The sequence below is a fragment of the Chinchilla lanigera genome, unplaced genomic scaffold (assembly GCF_000276665.1).
Source record: "Chinchilla lanigera isolate Chin_1 unplaced genomic scaffold, ChiLan1.0 scaffold00089, whole genome shotgun sequence".
NCBI lineage: Eukaryota > Metazoa > Chordata > Mammalia > Rodentia > Chinchillidae > Chinchilla > Chinchilla lanigera.
In genome coordinates, this window is record NW_004955490.1 from 4,559,024 (window position 1) to 4,580,857 (window position 21,834).

Below are 21,834 nucleotides of genomic sequence, written 5' to 3' on the forward strand. Positions count from 1 at the left end.
GCTGTCTTCTGGGCCATAATTCACCAGTTTAAACCGCCTGCTCCTGAATTAACAATCTAAATGAGATTTGCAGCTTGCCTATGGTAAGTCCCATTTTCCTATACTGAATTCTTGACAACCAATAATTCTTAAGAGCTGTCTTTCTTTTGACAGGCAATATTTTTTTCAGATTAAAAAGAAACCCTGTTACTGGTCTGTAATTATTTTAGTTGTAGTTATCCCAATTTGCTCCTCCTTTTAGGCACAGGTTTGCCCTCAAAGTAGAAGGAGTGTCAACAACCCATCAATAAACCTTGCTGTTCCATAGTAGCTTACGGAAAAAGATGGGACTGCTCCCAGCTCTTCCTGAAATATATTCAAAACCATATTGACTGAGTCCTAGCAAAGTAGGCTCACTTCTCTGGTGCTCAGGAAGTTTATGTCTGACTTCAATTTCAAATAAGCACGCACCATCAAATCCAGACATTCCAGTCCACAGCACCAGTTCCAGTGGTTGGAGGAAACTAAATGCAGTTTGGCCCTCAGTTGCTGTTTTTCAGTAGCTAGATAGTCTCTTATTTTGCTTAAAGCTCTTTCCTAGACAACGTAAACTAATTAGAGTTTCCCTGATCCTATAAAAAAACAAACAACCAAACAAAAAATCCCCCACATTTATGCAGTGCTTTAAGTGTGGGGTTAGGGGAGGATAGGAAGCATAAGTGTAGAAAACAGGTACAAATTTAGATTCCTTGCCTCCCTTCTTCCTGGACATACAAGTATTTACTCTTAATCCTGACTGGCCAGACCAATGGCTGTATGGCTATATTATGTACCAATATTTGCTAAGGACTTAATCAGCACCTAGAACTTTGTGTGTGTGTGTGTGTGTGTGTGTGTGTGTGTGTGTGTGGTACTTGGTGCTGGGGATTGAGCACAGGGACTTTACACTACGCTATACCTTTAGCTTTTCAAAACACATTTTTTTTGAGACAGGGCCTTGCAAAGTCACTAAGTAAGTCAGGCTGGGCTTGAACTTGTGATCTTCTTACTTCAGTCCCCCAGAGTGCTGTATTACAGGTATGCACCATCATGCCCAGCTCAAGTAGCACATTTTAATGATGAACTCCATTTTCAGAAGCAAAATAAAAAACAGGAAAGGGCTTATCATGGAGATATTATGTGCTTAACTAATGTCATTTACTTTTTTTTTTTTTTTTGGTACCGGGAATTGAACTCAGGACCATGTGCTTGCCAGGCAGGCACTGTGCCACTGAGTTGTATCCCTAGCCTTCATTTCCTTTTTGAGAGTGCTATTTTACTGGTAAATCTGAGAATGATACAGAGCAAACATGGTTTCAACTTGGCTTTGACAGTGTCACTCAATTTTTTATATGAAATGGAGAAATGTGAGCAATATGATATTGTGTTTTCTGGTTAAACCACTGTGCTCAAGGAGGGCTGCTGAAGAACTGCTCTCAGTGTGGACAGTGTCTTATAGAAGTCATGCTGAATAGCTTTCTTTCTGATCTAAACCTGGGTACTATTTTTCTGTGAGAAGGGCAATCTGGTGTTATTAGTACTGAAAGACTTAAAGGTGATCCCATGTGTAGCCAGGGAGGTGAACTATTGATACAGGATCCGTGGTTCACATATACAGTGTTTTCGGCATTGATATCAATAGCTGTCTTCCAGTGATCCAGTGTGTGACACAGCCTCATAGCTGCCTAAAGCAAGGGTAGAAAGAGAACACTTAAAGTTCATTTCACCTTGGACAAAAGTGTGGAAAGGCACACATAAAAAAAGATTTCAAAGGGTTTAGTGTAGACTTCAAGTGGACATCACAGACATTTCAGGAATACCAAATTCTATCAAACCCCCTTGATAAGAACAACATCATTGTGTGTGAATACAAAGCTAATAAATAGGCACTGTCTTTACGCTAAGAAACAAAACCAACAGAAATTATACAGAAATGACTGTGCCTCCTCTTAGAGCATTACAATCACAGGTCTTAAAAAAATGTATCTTCAATTAACAAAAAAGTTGAGATCATCAGAACACAATATTTAATTTGATATCCACAAGGAAAGTTCAATTTTTAACCCCAGTCACTTTGGCAAACAGAAGGAGCAAGGACTTTATTATTGGAGGATGCATTAAAAATGTCCATGGGTTCCAGAACAACATGTTCAAGGCCAATTATGTTGAGTGTAAAGACTTCAGGCAGTGGGGGACGCTAAGAAGCTTGTCTCCTCTCTGTCTCTGGAAGGGTACCAACCTCATAACATCAGTGCAGTTAATAACTCGTTGACCTTTAAAAGGCATTTTATGAGCAAATTAGGTCAATTGGTGCAGAACAATTTACATTTTAAATGTCTCAACCACTTTATAACCAGAGGGAATCATCGCCTACTTGCATCAAATATATGTTAAGGGGCAATATTCACAAAAGATTTGCTCCGTTGAAATTCATACAACAAAACACAGAAAAGCAACAGTGAGATACAAACAACTTTGAAATGGATAGCATGAGAGTGTACCTTGGACCTGTCCTGTTCAGTGTTACCTGCTTCTAGTCATTATGCTGAATCTGTACAGAACCTTCCTCTCCTTGAGGGACTAGGGGTACAGGCAGTGTGGACTGCAAGTTCTTGGAAGAGTAGTGAATCAAATATCCTTTCGTGAGCTGTTAACTCACTAAACATCCTTCCATTTTTTCTTTTCTTACTTTTCTAGTCAGATATGAATTTCCATATATTTTTTCTATAATGAGCAAGATACTGTGCTAGAGGATTTATCTATCTTATTAATTTAGTTTTTACACCAAGTTACCCAGATAGACATTATCTCTATTTTATAGAAAGGAAACAAGTTTACAAAGGTTTTACATGACTTGGAAGTCATGAGCTTGCAGGTTTTAGAACAAAGATATACTCAGATTTTGCTACTGAACCACTTTTCTCATGAGAATATGCCAAGCTCCACTTTACCCCTCTGTCTTCCTTCATTTACTTCACTTCTTTCCTTCCTCTTGTTTCCACCTCAAAGCCTGGCAGTGGAGGACAGTGGTAGCAATGGAAAGATTTTAAAGACAAAATGACTAATTTAGTGCTCATTAAAATTTGTAAAATTCTTGATGATTTTCTTGTTTCCCCACCACACATGGACTGGTCACCAGAATCCAAGAAAATGTTGGCTCCCTACAGGCTCATGCTTTATCTTTTTCTTTTTAGTCTCCTGATGTTTTCAATGACCATATTTTCCAAATCCCAAATAAAGGCATCTATCTTAAGACATTGTGCTTATTTAAGAGACCATGAGGACAGCATATCTGAAGTCAAAATATAGAAAGTACTCCTGGTTCTAGGAGAAATAGATTTAGAATAGACCTAGCTCGCCATGGACTTGCTGATTAGTTAACTGGAGACTGATCACACAAGGAGAGTAATTAGTAAAGTTCGAGTAAGTCCTTATCAGAAGAACTCAACAGGGTGGTCCTTCTGACAAGTCTTCTTGCCAGTACTTTAATGGAGGCTTCCAGAACCTTGTTAATTTGCAAGTACTTGTTTAGATATGAGGTTGTGGAGTCTATGAAACAAGCTGTTAATTATGAATTCTAATCTTAGGCTAGAAGATTCTTATATGATTAAAACTCGTTTAATTTTTTTTTTCTAACCATTAGCCGCCTAACTAAAGAGCAATTAATTATAATTGGGGGACTGAAGAAGGTAATAAACGTGTTGTTGAGATTCGTTGCTTTGTAGAGCCACTTATCTAATCCTTAAATTCTGCAGGTTGTAAATTACACATCAGAAGGCCGAAAGCAAAATAGCTATAATCCACTTAGTGCTTCCAACCTCAGAAGATTTAGAGGAGGAAATCCATGGAAACAACAGTCCTGATGTTTCCTTTCACCGCTATTTCTTAATGAGCAAAGGTAGTTAAACAACAAGGAAAAGCCCATGTAATTATCCTGCTGTGCTGCTCTATAGGTCAGGAGTGGACTTGATTAAACTCATGGAGAGCTGAGCCACAAATGGTGGGAAAATGTCCCCTTTTTCCCATTCAGCCCTGCAGACAGCAAATCAGTGTGTGCAACTCACTTTCAGATCGTTTCATGAGACCAGAGCAATAGCCCATAGCATTCATATCTGTTGTTTTCTAATCAGTGCGGGGACTAGGACAACAGGCCAAGTATCACAGAGGAATTAGAAGGGGACCAGAATGAGGCTGACCCTGCCTCTTCCTAGATAGGGAATGCAGCTCCAATTACAAAATGTTCAACTGCAAAAACAACTAGACAATTAATTTGTAGGTTTGTTTGCACACATAAAAAGCCGCACTGATATATTTGGCTTGAATATGGATTTGACGAGCTTAATGTGAACGTACTTAACTGTTTACTAAGGACAAGAGTTTTTGTATAGCAAAGATAAAATTCAGTTGCAGACTCTTGGTGTTAAGGCTGCAGATGATGTACAGGACGCCTGTGACATTATGCATAAGTTTTGACAGCAGAATTTGAATCTGTGCATATTTCATTTTTCAATGCGATGCCATTTATATACACAAAACACAGCTGCTGGATCACCATTAGGCTATAGAAAGCAAAACAGCTTTCGGCACACGTCTTCTCTGAGCAATCATTGCTTTAATATCCCTTTGCCTTTTTCCCTCACGATCAGTGGAACACCTCTGACTAAAGATGGTGGGGTTGGGTTGTGAAATGCAGCTTTTTGTCTTTGCAGAGGTAACTGGACCACATGGGGATCAAACCTCTGATATGGCAATAGCAAACTGAGTTATCCAATCCAAACTATTTCCATTCATTTTCTACTTGACAGTCTTCTAATTAAATTTGTAATTTCAGCAGGCCGATATTATGTCTATCTCTGTGTTTCATTCAACTAAGCCGTTGTTGCTCAATAAATCATTACTGGTAATGGAGGGAAATCCAATTTAAGAAATTACAGCTGTTCTGGAAACGTATTTATTTACTTTGTTAAAGTAATTACAAAGTAAGTGTTGCCTAGATAGATCATTTGACCATGTCATGCCATAAAAATACCCTCTTCCTTCTACATCTTTGCTTCTTTCAACGTCTCCACGTTTATATAGTGCGACACTATGCTAAAGAATAGTAAATACCCTTTTAATTAGGTATATTATCAAAGCACTTTAGAAAATGGTTGAGATATTGTAAGAGAAACTTCTAAAAGCTCACAAATATTCAAATGGGAAGGGGAACTAGGGAGGAGGGAGAGAGAAGGGAAGAGAAAAGAAAAAAAATGAGAAAAGAAGGAAAAATGGAAATAAAGCTTTTGTAAATAAGGAGGGGAAGAGGTGGTTGAACAGCAGATAGGAGAATGGGAAAAAAGTCAAGTTATATCATGTATAGGTACAAATTCCCTATGATGAATGTGATTATCACATATACCTAACATATACCAATAAACTTAATTAATAAAATAAATAAATAGTATAATAACGTGGTGCTTCTGTGTTACTAGTCCCAGGAAACAGCCCATTCTGGTCACTTTTGGTGGAAGCAAGATCCTTGGTCTTTCCCTTTTCCTGGGCATTAAGTACCTGAATTCTTTTCTGACTTACCCTGAGTGGATTTTCATTAAGGTAAGGGGGTTCACCTTCCACCATTTCAATTGCCATAATTCCCAGAGACCAGATATCAACTTTCGGACCATATGCTTTTCGAGTCACCACCTCAGGTGCCATCCAGTATGGGGTGCCCACCATAGTGCTTCGTTTACTTTGCTCTGGAGTGATCTGGGCACAGAACCCAAAATCAGCTATAGGGAAGAAAGATTAGTTAAAATAAGCCCAGATTATTTTCATTTGACAACAGGTTACTTTTAAATATAGCTGAACCTTCCTTTCTTAGACACTGAGCTTATAAAAGTGCTTAACTCACATCCTTTCATTATCTGATCTCTCAGCTGGTCCTGATTTTTAGGAGTCTGAACTAACTGATGGATGATATGTCATCTTCACTAGATTTCATTATAGTTCTCTCCCTCTTACTATTTATTGAAACCTACAGGTTCTTTCAGTGTTCCAGTTAGGGATTTTTCAACCATTCATTCTAGAAGCTACTAAATGTACTGCAATACTAAATCCAAAAAATCTAGTCACAGTCTACAAACATAATATAAAACAAATTTTTTTTTTTGGTACTTGGAATCGAATTCATGACCTTGTGCTTGTCAGGCAGGTGCTGTGCCCCTGAGCTATATCCTCGGCCCAACAGATTCTTTACTGTATATTGGGCTCTAACTACTTTCATACATATCACTTTCTATAGCTGCTATCTTCTTAAAATAGACAGTTAAAGTGCATGATATAACTTGACTTTTTTCTGATATTTTCTCAAATGCCACTTGGATCAAAATACCTACTCAATTTAACAGAGCCATCCATTCCGAGGAGAATATTGTCACTCTTTATGTCTCGATGGATCACTTGGTTTGAGTGCAAGAAATCCAGAGCTTGGAGGCACTATTGAATCAGAAAAGCAATTCTAATTATACCACAATTTAAAAAAAATTCTAAGTTTCATTTCTAGACAAATTTTGGACATGGGTACAATTTTATGTTGTCAATGAAATAGATTACTTAAAGTGTTTTATCATCACTTTAAAACCACATTACCATTTACAGCAGAGATTCTACTTCATATAATGCATTTGATGGCTATTGTGACAAACTAGGCCATGAAGAATGAGGATATGGTAAGCAGCACTAATGATTAGTACAACCAAATTAGTCAATCAATTAATTATATGTTAGCATAGTTATCCGGAAGATATTGATCCAGTTCGGTCTTATAAAGATATACTAATCCTGTCTGTACATAGAATGATTTGACTTAGATCTGGAGTGAACTCAGAAATTTGAACTTAAAACAAGTACCCTAAGCTATTTCTGATGGGCAATCAGATTTAAGAACGGCTCCTAGACTATTAAGTAATCACAGGTAGTTTTTTGGAAATGTTTTGTATTGTAATAGTAGAAGATGGAAACCACAGGCTCAGGGTAGAATTTCCCCATGAATGACTATAAATTTGATTTAGTGGAAGTCAAAGATCCATAGAAAAGCAACTAAAATAAATACAGCCTTATGAAGGTAGTGCAAGGAAATGCTATGAGGTTAGGACTTAAATTTTTATTTCAGTACAGAAATTGTGCTATTGCTACAGTACAAACATTCTGAATAAGTAGACATAAAATATTGCCAATATTGGTGTCCTTATCAGCAAGAAATGCTCCATTTCTTACCTCTCTGCAGACAGCTGCTATCTGTCCTTCATCCATACAGGTCTCTGTGACCACATCAGTCAAAGAGCCACCGGCCAAGTATTCCATGACTACCCACAGTTCATCACCCACTAAGTAGCTATAAGAAGAGAAGAAAAAGTCTTTGACTTGTCACGAAGGAAGTGGAGACTCAAGTTTGTTAGGTCTCAGTTCTCATAGAAGTCAATTGTGACTGGGCCATGTTCATTATTTTGAGAAGTTATTGAGGATCATACCTCAAGTGGTCAAAGATGGGGGACAAAAGTCACCAGAACCCTACAGTATAGGCAAAGAGCATGAAATTATTTAAATCACCTGGGGCCACCTGAAGGCAATTTAGCAGTACGATCAGGTCTCTTTGGCCTCTCACTTAGCAAGAGAGAGGCATTACAGGGCACTGGATAGCCCCAATGGCTCCACCCTACTCTAAGACTCACATCACTATGAAACAATACTTTGTACACAATTACTCAGACTGCAGTGCTCACAAGACTCATCTGGAAGCTTGTCAAATATGAAAATTCATAGGCTCCATTTCGTGAGTTACGAAGAACAGCTTAGAAATTGGCATTTTTTTACAAGCACGAATGCAATTTTTAGAAAGCTATAAATGTACAGTAACTCCACCGCTACGCTATGGGGGGCCCCAAGGGACACTTTACGTGAAATGCTGATCAAGACTCTGAAATCCTACCCTTCTTTTTTCCTCCCCATTTTTCTTCTGTCTACCTGGCCTAAAACACAGACAACAAGGTCTTACTATCATTGAGGTTGAAGGCCTGGCCTTAGTTTTGTTTTTGTTTTTGTATCCAAGAGAATGCAGCATAGTGGTGTTAAACAAACACTTACTAAAACTGAATGAGACAAATGTTAGCCACAAGTGAAGTGTTAGCATGGCTATTACATGGCTTATAATATGCTGCTAATACTACTGATGAAAGAGACATTAATTACTTGGTTTAGGAAAAGGTTTAAGATTAAAATCTTAGTTCCCCAGACTGCACATTAGTTAATCACAAAGCCCCATTAAAGTAGGGCCAGTGTAGTCAGCCTTCTTCACATAGCCTCTCAGAGATTAGATTGGCTTCAAACGTCTGCTGAAATGTTTATAACATCACCACTTTTCCCTGTATGCAAGTGTCTATTTCCTGCCAATATGGAACCACACACCTCAAAAAGAAATTACACCAATTGTTTATATTGAGAAGCAAGTCCCTAGAACATTTCTTCAAGTGTTTTGATGGGTAGACAAACATACATGGGGCAAGTTCAGCAATAGACCTCACAATCCATCACTTGTTAGTATTTAAGATATATTTGTAGAATTATTGCTAAATGAATAATTCTGCCATAAAATAATTTGCCATGAAAATGGCTTCCTAAAAGAAAACAGGTACATAATGAGAGAGAACACTTACCTATCTAAATAATTAACAATATTGGGGTTCTTATTTTCCCTCATGACCAGAATTTCATTAATAATTAATTCCTTTTTGGGTTGCTGTTGAAGGTTCATTTGCTTTATAGCCACCTAAATCCAACAATTAAAATATGAGAATGAATTACATTTTGTTACAATCAACACAAATATCAATATTTTGGGGACACAGTGTGAGGAGTACAAATTCTTCACTAAGCTCTTTCTCTGTACCACAAACCCATGCCCTTTCTCTTTGGTCAATCATGAATAGACCACCCACTTCAGATCTTTATACACCAATGAAGCAAATTCCCATTTCAACCCAGTTCTACCTACTTTTTTCAGGCACAGATATCATTAATGAGGAAACCTGATAAGTATGAATAAAGGGATAATAATCAGGATTGAATGTTAGCATTTACCTCTTGTCCTGTTGCAATATCTAGTGCTGTATAAACAGTACCTGATGCCCTGTGAAAATGAAAATGATCAAATGAATAAGCAATCAAAGTATTACCAATATATTTTATTTGCATAGTATGTAATTATTTTCAACAGGGGAAACTTTTCTCCTGTGAAACAGGAGAAACTTTTAACACTATTGTGGTAAGAACACTTAACATGAGATATTAACATATTTTTAATCTTAACGTATTTGAAATATGTTAATATATTTTAAACATTGGCATATTTTTAAACACACAGTGCTGGAACAACCTCCTTGTATAGTAATTGCACCTGAAACAATCACATTGTATCCCTTGCGGCAGGCTAGCAACTCCAGTCAGACTTTCTGGCACCAGTTCCTGGACCACGCTCTATGCAATAATGAATTGAGTAAACTGGCTTTGTTCCTCTTAGGAAACTACTGCACTATTCCAAATATTTCTTGGATTCTGCAACATTCAACATCCTAGGGCTTGGATTAAACTGAAATATAACTTAGGAAAAAAAAGTACATCATTTTTGCTTAGGCAACTGTAAATTAACTTTTTAAATTGGGGCAGAGAGCCTCTTCTCATATATTTCAATATTTGAGAATAACTTCTAATGAATTGGTCACTCTCAGCGCTGCTCAGTACTGTAGCTATGCAAAGAAACAGTAATGTGGCCTTTCTATCGAGCCATTGTTTTTCTTTTGGCTAAATTTTTCAACAACCTTTGTAAGACAGCACTCTAGCCAAATATCTTTTTGAAATTTATCATTCTTTCAGCCTTGGTAGTACTTATGCTTGCTCTCTAGCCCCAATTACAGCTCTCCCTTGCTTTGCACGTAGACGTTATATAATAAAGCTGAATTAATGGACTTTTCTGCACATTGTACCTGCATTCCAGATCGCCTCCCACTCCCTCCTTAGAGAAAAAGAAAAAACAACTCAATCAATTTCATTTGTGGTAAATAAAGGAATTAGGATAGAAATCAGTCCTGGGATTCCTAAGTATTATAATGCTCCATCATTGTGATCTAAACTTTTTGGTAATTGTTTCTTCTTTACTCTCTACTCCCCATTTTGCTTTCTGAGTCCAGGAATTCTTTTCTTATGTCATGCATTTCTTTGTAGTTTTTCTTCCTGGATGAATCAAAACATTTTTCATAGGCCTGGGAAGTTTACATTACCCTCTCCCCAAAAATAAAATGGGTAGTGTAGTTTATGAAATATTTGACTGTTACAGAAGTTCTAAGTTCTAATATGTGGTCTACTGTCAAGCGGCTCCGTGACCTTCGGCTAGTCATTTCTGCTGACTGAGTTTCAGTCCTCTCACATGGAGACAGTGATAGCAGTAAACACTGACTGAGCAAGCTGTGTCAGACACTGTGATAAAAACTTTATATAATTTATTTTTGGGATCATCACATTTATATATAAAGCAAGTCTATTATCTTCATGTTATAGATAAGGAACCTAAGGTTCAAAGACAGTAATAATCTGCGAAAGGTAATGAAGAACTATACTGCCTTTGGTATGCTGCTTGGGCTTAAAATACCTGTTGGAAATAGCCTAAAACATTAACTGGGATGCACTTAATAGGTGCCACTCAACCGGGGTTTGGTAATTATAGAAGTTTCTTAGGCTGGAGATTTATATCAAATAAACCATTCTCTCAATTTTGTATTCCCAAATTATGGGTTTAGAGCATAGAACTGCTGCCAATAAATATTTGTTGAATGTACACATTGATAAAAATATTCCCATGCAAATCTGCAAACTTAATAAGAACTTCCCTTTCTGTAAAGGAAACATTTCTTCTACTTCAATCAACATGAAACATTGAGAATAAGCTATCAGACATTCCTGACTTCAGGGGACAGTACCTGATTTGCCCTTCTTACCTCAGAATTGTTCTGAGCTCAAAAGGAATAGATCATCTCAATCTTGTATGTATTTCAGCTGCAGTAAGCGCTGAGCAACTACTTAAACCTAATTGCAAAATATGATTTTTAAGCACCTTTTTTGGTTTATTGCTATATATTGAGGCCATGTACACAACTTCTTGAGTTGCAAGAGTGATGGTGTCTTCAAAATCAGATAACAGTAGTACCAATCTCATAGGACTGCAAAGAATCAAATGGCATAACCTATGTGAGCATTTAGCCCAGGTCCCAGATCAGGTTGATGATTAATACAGCAATTGCTGCTGCTTCTTTGTTCTTACTGCTTTCGTTACTAGTTTCATAGTAGGGGATGAGCTGTTGGTTGGCTCCTCCCAATCTCCCAGCCAAAAATCCTTGCTAGCATGTCTTTATTTCCCAAAGGACAGAGGTTAAGGGTGATCTATTGGAACACTTTGTAGAGGTTCCACATTCTATTTTTCCCATAGGGAAGTGGTTTTGACTTTTTCTTTTAAGCTTGGAACACTATAAAAAAATCAAATAAAACCATATGCTGGAACTCTGAATACAGAAAATAAATGAAATGGTTAAAGCTCCATACAGAGGCCCAAAATACCAGCTCAGGTGGCTTTCCCCTTATTCACCACTGTCCTTCCAGGCCCCAAATCCATTTCCCCTGTCTCAGTTGCTAAAGTTGGGATTGACCTGAAATGCAAGGGGGTGGGGTGGTTACTGTTTATCATGTCCGGAACTCAACCTTTTACATCCTTGGATTTTTTTTGGCCCACACTCTCTTCATTATTTTATTGTCTTAAAATTGCCAGAGTTGTAATCCTGAAATCCCAGTATCTTGAGTTTTATGACATTCAGTGGTACAGAAATGCCACAGCTTCCTAATTCACTGAGGTTTAAAGAGCCTGAAATTCTAGGTCATTGATTATTAACTAAAATTGAAGTTTTTTCTCATTTCCCCTTTTTGCATCTAGGCAATTGCATGCTTTTGGTACCAAAAGCGGAACCCATGCTTTTCCTACTCCTTCACCCTTGGTTCCTATCTTAAAATGGTGATATAGCTCCCATTTACTTACCACACTTGAATCTGGGCATGCTGTTAGGTGGCTAGAACTCACTGCTCTGCTGGGTAAGTTAGTGGTTTGCCCAGCTTTCAGACTTTCAACTAAAATGAACACAGCTCTATCTTTTGCATTCTCTGTACCACAATTCTACTATATTCCTATATTTCAACAATTGCAGACTAAGCTAATAAAAATGAGTCTCTTCTTGAAGAAATCTCGGTCTCCTTCAAGAATCATTTATTAGACCACTGTCATTATTGATTACTGGACTGAGAATAGTAGCCTTCATTCCCATTATGGAACTCTCCCCTAGTTCAAATTCTCCGAGTTCTTAGTTGTGTGACCCTAGGGAAATAATTTAATGTCTCTGTGGCTCAGGATAAAAGGGGATTAAATCTATATAGTGCTTAAAATATATACGCTTTTGGCCTGTAATAATTGCCCAGTAAATATTAGCAGTGATGACAATTATTATTTGGTTGGTTGTTACCTAATAGAATTAATTTTCCAAATTGTGGTCAACAATTTTCAAAATAGCATAACAGAAACTCAATATTTACCTAAGATAACGTTAATTCAGGGGCAACCCACTCGGGCCCCCTTCTGTCCCTCTCTTGGACAGAAGCTTTCTTTCCCTCAGTAAATATATTCTGCTCTTAACCCCAAAAAGAAAGCTAGTTCAAACACCATATTATTTTCTTTTAGCTTAACTCATGATTTGCTGGGTATCAAATGCTGATCAAAAACTTTACACAGCAATTTTAAGTATTTTTGCTTAATACATTATGAAAAATTATTAATACAATCAGTACAATTTTCAAATTTATTTATAACCTGCAGTGCATAGAGATAAGTAACTGAAGCAGTCTTTCGTGGTGACATTGTGAAACCCTTACCAAGTAATAAGAGATGTATGGTAGTACGTACAGTCCATCCTTCCAAAGAAACAATCTTCAAGCTAACTGTATGCCACACTGATTCCCCAAAAACAAACTTTATAATATCCTGGGGGCATACTGAGCTATATCAATGCATATATTTATCAAATAAAACTTCAATTCACTATCATAAAAACACCATGATCTTTCATCATTTTAGGACATAAAGATGCCCCAAATCAAACCGACAGGATGAGGGTTGAACTTATCTGGCATACTGGGACTAGTGTGCTGAAATGGTCAACTCTTTCAGTTTGACTTTTATGCTGGCCACTTAATTACACTGATGTTCGTTATCCCTGCACTCTGGTTATACTACAGACAGATTGCTCTAGGAGGATCACTTATTTATGATGAAGATTTTGTTTTCTCCAAATGTCAGTCCCTAAATGATGCAAAGAAATTATGCATTATTCAGAATGAAAGGAAAATAGAAGACATCATTCTCTCTCTTTAATTTACTTATTACATATGAGAAATCCAAAGCCCCCAAAGGGGAAAGTATATGCCCGCTAAGACACAGCTAGTAACAAAACTCTCCTAACTGAATTAGAGATTTTTTAGTTAACCTGTACAATGGTTAAAGAATATTAAATCAACAGATTGCTCAACCGTTGGGCCTCATCATCAATTACAGTGTAATGAGCAGTACTGCTGGTTCTTGGCATCGCATTAGATGCTTTATCAACAGCCTCCCCTTGCCAAGTACACAGTACTCCAAGGGAAACACTGGCACCCAGCCCAAAAGGACTACAAAGTAACAAACAATTCACTATTTTCCCCCTTTTCCTCACAAGACTAGCCAGTTTAATTATCAGCATTTTTCATCAAGTTTTGAGGTTTTCTGCTAATAGCTTATGTCAAATGATGATCTCAAGTAGTTGCCAAAGCGCCAACATGGTAGGACTGATAGTTTAGATAAATCACTTTGATTTCAGCAAGGAAATGGATTAGAAGAAGCAGTCAAGAAATTGAGCATAGGAAAAATTTCTCAGACCGAGGGTGGGAGAGTGGGTAAGAGGACTAGAGGGTTCAATGAGGTCTATGATAAATCTAGTGGGAATAAAAGTGAGGAAGGCTAAAAGATAGGCAATGCTCCCCTTTAAGGTTTTACATGTATAAATGTGGTGCTAGAGAGGTTACAGTCAGGAATTTCATCTCCATCTAGGTTGCTTTTCTTTTTTTTTCACATATAGTCGTTCACTAATGTTGTTTCTAGAAAGGCCTATATCATTTACTGGGATTTTTCTCTGCCAGCTCTCTGTAAACACATGATCTCATTTAATGCTCACCCTACACAACCCTATTATCCTCATTTTACAAATGAATAAATTGAAACTGGGAAATGGTAAATGGCTTGCCTTTAGTTACAGTTTGCAACTCAGCTTAAAAATGCATCTGTTTGATTCCATAGCTTATGCTCTTACTCTCATTTTATGTTTCTAAAGATAGATTTTCATTTTGAGCAGTTTCTTTATGTATTGCTTGTATTGTATTTGTATTATTTTATAAATGTCTGTGTGTCTGTTAATATGTTTCTGTCCTTTTATCTTAAAAAAATAAAAAATATAGATAGTTTTTCAGCATTTTTCATCCATGGTCATGATACTTCTCCTGCACACCATTGTATGTGTTATGCTAAGCTGCCTCCTCAAAATATTTATTTTGCCTCTAATTTTCTGCATACGTATACCACATGTTCCTTTTAAACAATCTAGTTTATTTTAGGACATAGTATGTTTGATCCTTTTGATATAACCATACAAGGTGGTTCTCTTGTTTGCTGACTCAATTAAGATTTGTCACGTTGCTGACAGTGGAATGAACTTAGGGTTAGTTTATAGGGCTAATCTTATCTTCTGCTGAATATTTAAGAAAATTATCACTCATATGACATTATCTATAAATTATCTCACTATATTAATACATTTGATATAAAAATACACATATATATTTTTGATATGACAACTCACTATTTTATTGAAACATAAATCCTGTAGGTCTCAGGAATGGGGAACAACAGTGTTAGCACTGCATGGAATAACTTTTTCAAAAAGGTAGTTTTAGAATGTTTTCTTTTGTGTAACTTAGATTGCAAAAGTTATATCTAAGGTAAACAAAATAAATTATGTAAAACTCATGCTACTTTCCTACTCTTCTAAGTATACAGAATGCCATGGGGCCAGGTGGTATAATCTTTAATTAGTAGGATTAGAAATTTTAATAGGGAATTTTGTGTTCATTAGCTAGAGCATGACTTTTCCCAGAGCACTAATGGTCACCTACTTTAAAATAGAGCTGTAATACATTATGGCCATGAGACCTGAGAGCTCAGTGGGTTACAGTCCAATGATAATGAGGCCATAGTTGCAGAGTTTAATCCCTGTAAAAGCAGATAGCTCTCAACTACTCCAACATGAATTCTAAGCATCTGCTTAACAGTCTGAACCACTGATTTCAAGAGAGCCTGGATAGGAAAGGAGGGAAGGTGACTTAATACAAGCTCATTACCATGGCTAAAAAAAAAAAAAAAAAACCTACAGGCCAACTCTACTATTGGTAGTTGACTGAGTGGCAAAATCTTTCTTTATAAAGAATAGCACACAACACAGTGCCTTTAAGAGCATTAAGTAGAGCAAAGGGCATCTTCCATTGCACCATAGCATTGTTCTTCACAAGTACTAATGTATTTCCAATCTCCTCCATCACAAATCTTATTATAGAACTCAGACTACATGTCTTTAATGCTTTATAGCAGTGTTCTACCTCCTGAGGCCCAAAACATACCCAATGAGGAAGCAAACACTTTTTGGGTGGCTGGGCCAACCCAAAGGCTAACTTCTATAAGCACATAAGACATCACTTCTGCTCTTGCCCATGGTTTTATCAACAGTAATAACCAAATGAAATCCAAGTTAGATGTTTTCTTCTCAGCACTTATCCTTGATTTCCATGATGTATACATTGCTTTCTTAGGTATACATTGTTTTGTATACACTGGTAAACCAAGCTTTTAATCATCAAATTCTTTAACAAACAAGATACAAAACCATTCACCAGTAAAGGAACTTCATGTTTGCGTGATAAGCAGGGGACTCCTCACTGAGAAGCAGAGATAAATCTGGAAAATATTTAATATGATATATTTGTTTTCATGTCTTCAGAATTTTAAAGGAACAGAGACTGAGTTTGATTACCTAAGAGCTAGTAACAATGTTTGTTGGCAGTTACCAATGAATTCAGCATACTGTCACTCCACCATATTGTGACTGGCAAAGATCCAGATATTTTACAAAATTCCTTTGTCCAGATGTCTATCTCTATGTCAAGAAATGCTCCCATTGTCACTTTTTGTCAAATGTATCTGCACAGCTAAACTAATCCGTATAGAAAAGACATGATATTTTGGCATTATATAGATATTATACAGCTATACTAAGTTGGACAATACATTCTTTAAGTTTTGCCACACACTTCCATCTTAGACTTTCTTTCTTACACATCTTTCCCTTTAAAAATCATGGTGGAATGGGTTTTTATCATCGTACTACAATCCCAAATAAATGAATACAGCTGTGTTGGGAAAGACAGGCATTAACAGACACACTCCTACATTGTTGATGGTATGTTAAATGGAAAATTATGGAAAGTCAGCATGAAAATTATAAATGCATGCATATTTTCACCTAACAATTCTACATTTAACAACTTAGCATAATGATAAATTTGCATAGGTATGAATTGTTTATTCAAAAAGATCATCACTGAAGTATTGTCATAATAGCAAAATATCAGAAACAAACTAAATGTCCACCAATAGGGGCCTGGTTAACTATATCATGGTTCATCCAAGCAACAGAACACTGTGCAACTATTAAAAATAATGATTACTAATATGGAAGCATCACTAAACCACAGAAAAGAAGCTACATGTTACCACTTGTGTTAAAGCTGTACCCACAACGGCAGGATGCAGTGATGTGCACCTGAAATCCCAGCTACTTAGAAGGCCGTGGCAGGACGATTAAAAATTTGAGCCGAGCTTGGATAGTTTAATGAGACCCTATCTCAAAATGAAATTTTCAAAAAAGCACTGGGGAAGAAGCTCAGTGATATAGCACTTGCCTAGGTGCAAAGCCCTGGGTTCAATCTATAATAGTACCCAAAGCAAAAAGAAATATATATGAAAGAGACAGAAAGAAAGAAGGGAAGGGAGACACATCATATACGCCAAAATAAAAAGCAAAGGATTTTTTTCTCATAGCAAAAGGGGTGCCTTATATCTAAATCTTTATAAAACTTGTCATGTAATGTGATATTTTTCTGTATTCATTTAATTTTACCAATAAAGTAAATTTTGGATGGGTATATTATGTTGAAATAGCCTCAAAAATGCTTATTTTAGATGCTCATGAAGAGTACTTGTCAGAATTGGAAAGAAAGGAACAGAATAAGTTATTTCTCGGGGTATGATCTTATAATCACAAGTTTTAGATATCTTAAGACTTTAAAAGATTTCTTTGAAAAATAAAATGTGGTGAAATGGGCCCCTATTAGCCAAAGATGGGACAATCTTATCATTAAAAATAATAATGATGAATGCAAATTAATTTTAAAAGTTCAAAATACAAAAACCATGAGTTGATAAGAATATTTTAAATAAAAGAGAACATCTTCTTTCCTCATTAAAATAAATCAATCAAAACACTCCTAACTGGATATTTTGGTAGTAACTCAGATGTTCCTCACACTGAAAGTTGGCAATTAAAAAATAAAGAATTTGGTCTTCAGTTTGATAGTCAACTCTACAAAAAAATGAAAAATGTATCTTGCTTTCCTCATATGACCCATATTTCAGTGTAACTGCAAAGCCCTAGCTGATGAAGTATGATTCTTTTCAACGAAAATATTCTAGGTATTAAGTATGGAAGGAATGCTAGATTTAGAAAATTACTACGTACGGGCTGGGGATTTAGCTCAGTGGCAAAAGTGCCTGCCTGGCAAGCGCAAGGTTGTGAGTTCGGTTCCCGGTACCGGAGAAAAACCAAACCAAACAAAACAAAACAAAACAAGATAGAAAATTACTACGTTCCAGTCAGAATGCTTATTTTAGCAACAGTCATCAACAGATGAAATTATTGGATGAAAAGCTGATGAGGAACTTTACATAGGAGGGCACAGTTACCTGTTCAATATTCTGATTGATCTACTCATCACAAAAAGATAAGACTATCTGAAAATATGCATTTTGATGTGATATAAAAGAAAACACCATCTATGATGAAGGCTTGACAAAGTGTAAACCTTAATTGAAGCTTCTGGAGTTAACTTCCATTTATAGGAAACACAGGGAATGGACAAGGAAGTTTAATGACATCAAACAAAACTAGGATAAAATCAAGAAGGGGTACATTTTACCAGATAATGACCAGTTTTTCAGCAAGTCAGTGGTAGCAGAAAATGATTGGAGGCTGCTTTACAATACAGGCGGAAAAGACACAACCAAATACAATATTAGAAGTTGTTTGGCTATTGATTTGAATAGATCAACTATAAAAATAACATTTTAAAGCAATTGGAGAATTCTGATTATAGAAATTAGATAATATCATGTAATTGCTAATTTTTGTAGGTTATTTTAATGGCATTTTGACTGATAAAAGTGGTATTTTGATTTTATTAAAATTATTTATAGATAAATGTTGACCCTGGGTGATAGGAATAAGAGGGTTCCTCTTATTTTCTCTACTTTTATGTAAATTTGCAATAGAAATTTTAAGGAGTGATATAGTTGATAATTATGTTATGATGATCTAAATACATATCTACAGGACAGACTCAGAAAACAATCATCTTAGTGTTATGTGACTGGGAAATTTGTGACAGTAATAAAATATCTGGGGCAGAATCATATGTGAACTTAAATTCTCAATGATCTTAGGTGAAAGTCAGGTGATATATTTGATAACCACTGGTAGACTAAAAAAGGGCTGCAGTGATTAAAAAAACAATGATGTTAAAGAGTTCTAGGAAGATTTTGGAGACTATTGTTTGTGAAACGTGAGAGCAGAAAAATCCAAATTAATATATTTTTTATATAACGTGGTCTTAAATATTTAAATAGAAGTAAATCAACAAGTTAAACACCATAAGTAGATATTCAACCATTTATTTATAAATTAGTTATGTATTCAGTTGAGTAAAAAAATTAAGAAGTGTTTCACGTGTCTTCTCATATTTAAGCATATATTGGGACTGTGTTTGCAGGCATGTACACAGAAAATGAGTGACAGTATTCCATAGGAAACTAATATAGTTAATTTCTGAAAACTTCTGTGCAAGAAAAATGGGAGGCTGAAAGACAAGTGGTGGAATGACATGCGTTTTATTGTCTATTCTTCTTTACCTTCCGAATGTTATATCATATCCAAGTGTTATCTCTTCAAAAGAATTAAACAAATAAGAACACAATGTAGTCTGTATCCTTCAGTGTTTCATAATATACTGCTAAACTATCTTTGTAGCATTATTTCTAGTTCACTATCCTGCCAAACCAGACTTTTGATTGTCTATAGAGCTGGTGCTGTTGATATCATTCTTTATGTCTTCTCAATGTGCACTCAAAAAATACTGAGTATTAAGGGGTGTCTGGTGGCTGATTCCAGTTATCCCAGAACTCTGAGAGGCTAAGGCAGGGGAATGGCAAGTTGGAGTTCTGCCTGGGCAACTCAAACCCTGTCTCAAAAAAGGAAGTGGAGGTGGGGGTGGGGGCTGGGGATATAGCTCAGTGTGAAGACTCTGGGTTCAATCTTCACGATTGCAGGAACAGGAAGAAAGAAAGAAAGAAGAAAGAAAGAAAGAAAGAAAGAAAGAAAGAAAGAAAGAAAGAAAGAAAGAAAGAAAGAAAGAAAGAAAGAAAGAAATGAAAGAAAGAAAGAAAAAAGGGAGAGAGAAAGAAAAGAGATGAAAGAAAGAAAGAAAGAAAGAAAGAAAGAAAAAAAGAAAGAAAAATTTATTCTATACCAGACACTGTTGCAGACCCGAGGAATGTGGTGAATCTGTGGCACACATGCTGCTCTAATCATTGAAATCTCTAAAAGGTGTGCCACTGACCTAGGGATTCCAAAGTGAATGAAACCTATTGCCTAAATAGGTTTGATTTGATTTCTAAAATTCCTAAATATTCATTTGATTTCTTTCAAATGAAACTCTCCACAATCTTCATTTGTTAAATTCTTCCACATTCTCATATCACTACTCAAACATACCCTCCTCTAAGAATGTTTTATCATAGCCCCTAAATGGCTGTAAATTACTTGTTCCTCCTTGCAATCCCTTTAGCTCTTTCTACTTGCATTCCAATATTCTGCTTTGTTTAATAATAGTATGTGGTTCATTTTTCACTGCCAAAGATAACTAGCACTGACTGAGTACTCAACTGTATGCCACGTACTGTACTATTAGATACTTTTTCTTATTTACATTTTCATAGACTTAAAGCAAATATGTTCTGCTTTACTATGAATAAGAAAACTGACATTTAAAGAAATTAAATAATTTGTCCACAGCTTTCTGGTTTCACAATCTTGGTTCTTTTTTTCCTCAAAATTTCCCAAATCTCTCACTTTATTTATCTTTGATCTTCAAAGTTTCAAGCAATTTTACATTTGTAGACAAGCTGAGATATACGGAGTAAATACACGCTGGCATAGGTATAATCTGTAGGGTTCAGGACAGAAGAGATAAAGACCAATTAAGACGAGGGCAGCTGAAGTGGGATTCATGGGATAAATGACAGTGAAAATGAGTTGCGAATAAAAAATGGGGGAAAGCCATGTACATGGATGTGAGTCAGCTTACTTCTTGATACAATCTCTCTCTGTTTTCTCTCATGGACACAGAGGTCACTGTGGACTCCAAGAGGCCCCTTCTTTACTATTCTGCATCACATATAGTAGGTGCTATGATTTAGATTAAAAAATTTCCCCCTCAAAGTCTCATGTATTCAGAGGTGAGGCTTTGGAGATGTGATTGGTCATGGGGGTGCTGTACACATCAGTAGATTAGTCCATTGATGAGTTCATAGATGAATGTGCTCTTAAGAGGTATGGCCCAGTGGGAAGGGGTGAGTCACTGCAGACATAACTTGGGAGGGTATATTTTTGTCTCTGGCAACTCCCTGCTCTCTCTGCTTCCTGGCTGCCATGGGCTGAGCAGCTTTCCTCCACCAGAAATTCCTCCATGCTGTTTCTGCCTTGAAACCAGCACACTGTGCATGGACTAAACCCTCTGAAGCCATGAACCAAAATAAACTTCTTTAAATTGTGGGTGTTGAGTATTTTGTTTCAGTAACAGGAAAGCAACTAATCCAGAAAAGCAGGCACTCAGCAAAAGTTCACTGGATTGAAAAAGATGTGTGTTAATCTGGATCTAAGCCATTCCTTCTAACTTCTTCCTCACAAAAATGCTCCTGTTATGTTGTTGAGAAGAAAATAAAATACGAGCCTGAACAACCAAAACGGTTTGCTTTTCAGTGCATTCTTATTTAAGAAAAGCCCTTAAAATGAATTCAAATATATTAATGAGAAATCTTGAGGACAGTTGCCACCATGAGTAGATTCAACCCCCAGTTACATAATTACTGCTTATTTAGGAATTATTACAGGATTGCGAATCATGGTTATTGATCGAATATAAATACTTGATTTTGTTGTCTTACTTTACTTTATTTATAAAATATATTGTTTTAAATAAGTATCCTCGTGAATGAAGATTATT

At 36.3% G+C, this 21,834-nt stretch overlaps 1 protein-coding gene across 6 annotated transcripts in view; it reads right to left on the minus strand.

Moving 5' to 3' along the window:
* The window catches only part of Pak3 (p21 protein (Cdc42/Rac)-activated kinase 3), a 294,919-nt gene that overhangs the window by 20,091 nt on the left and 252,994 nt on the right, over positions 1-21,834 (minus strand). For all 6 annotated transcript variants that reach the window (XM_013504549.1, XM_013504548.1, XM_013504547.1 and 3 more), the window contains 5 exons: positions 9,133-9,181; positions 8,709-8,821; positions 7,273-7,390; positions 6,393-6,492; positions 5,590-5,786 (listed from right to left, as the gene is read on the minus strand). In XM_013504549.1, coding sequence (XP_013360003.1) covers positions 5,590-5,786; positions 6,393-6,492; positions 7,273-7,390; positions 8,709-8,821; positions 9,133-9,181 — 577 coding nt within the window. The remainder of the gene's footprint in view (positions 1-5,589; positions 5,787-6,392; positions 6,493-7,272; positions 7,391-8,708; positions 8,822-9,132; positions 9,182-21,834) is intronic.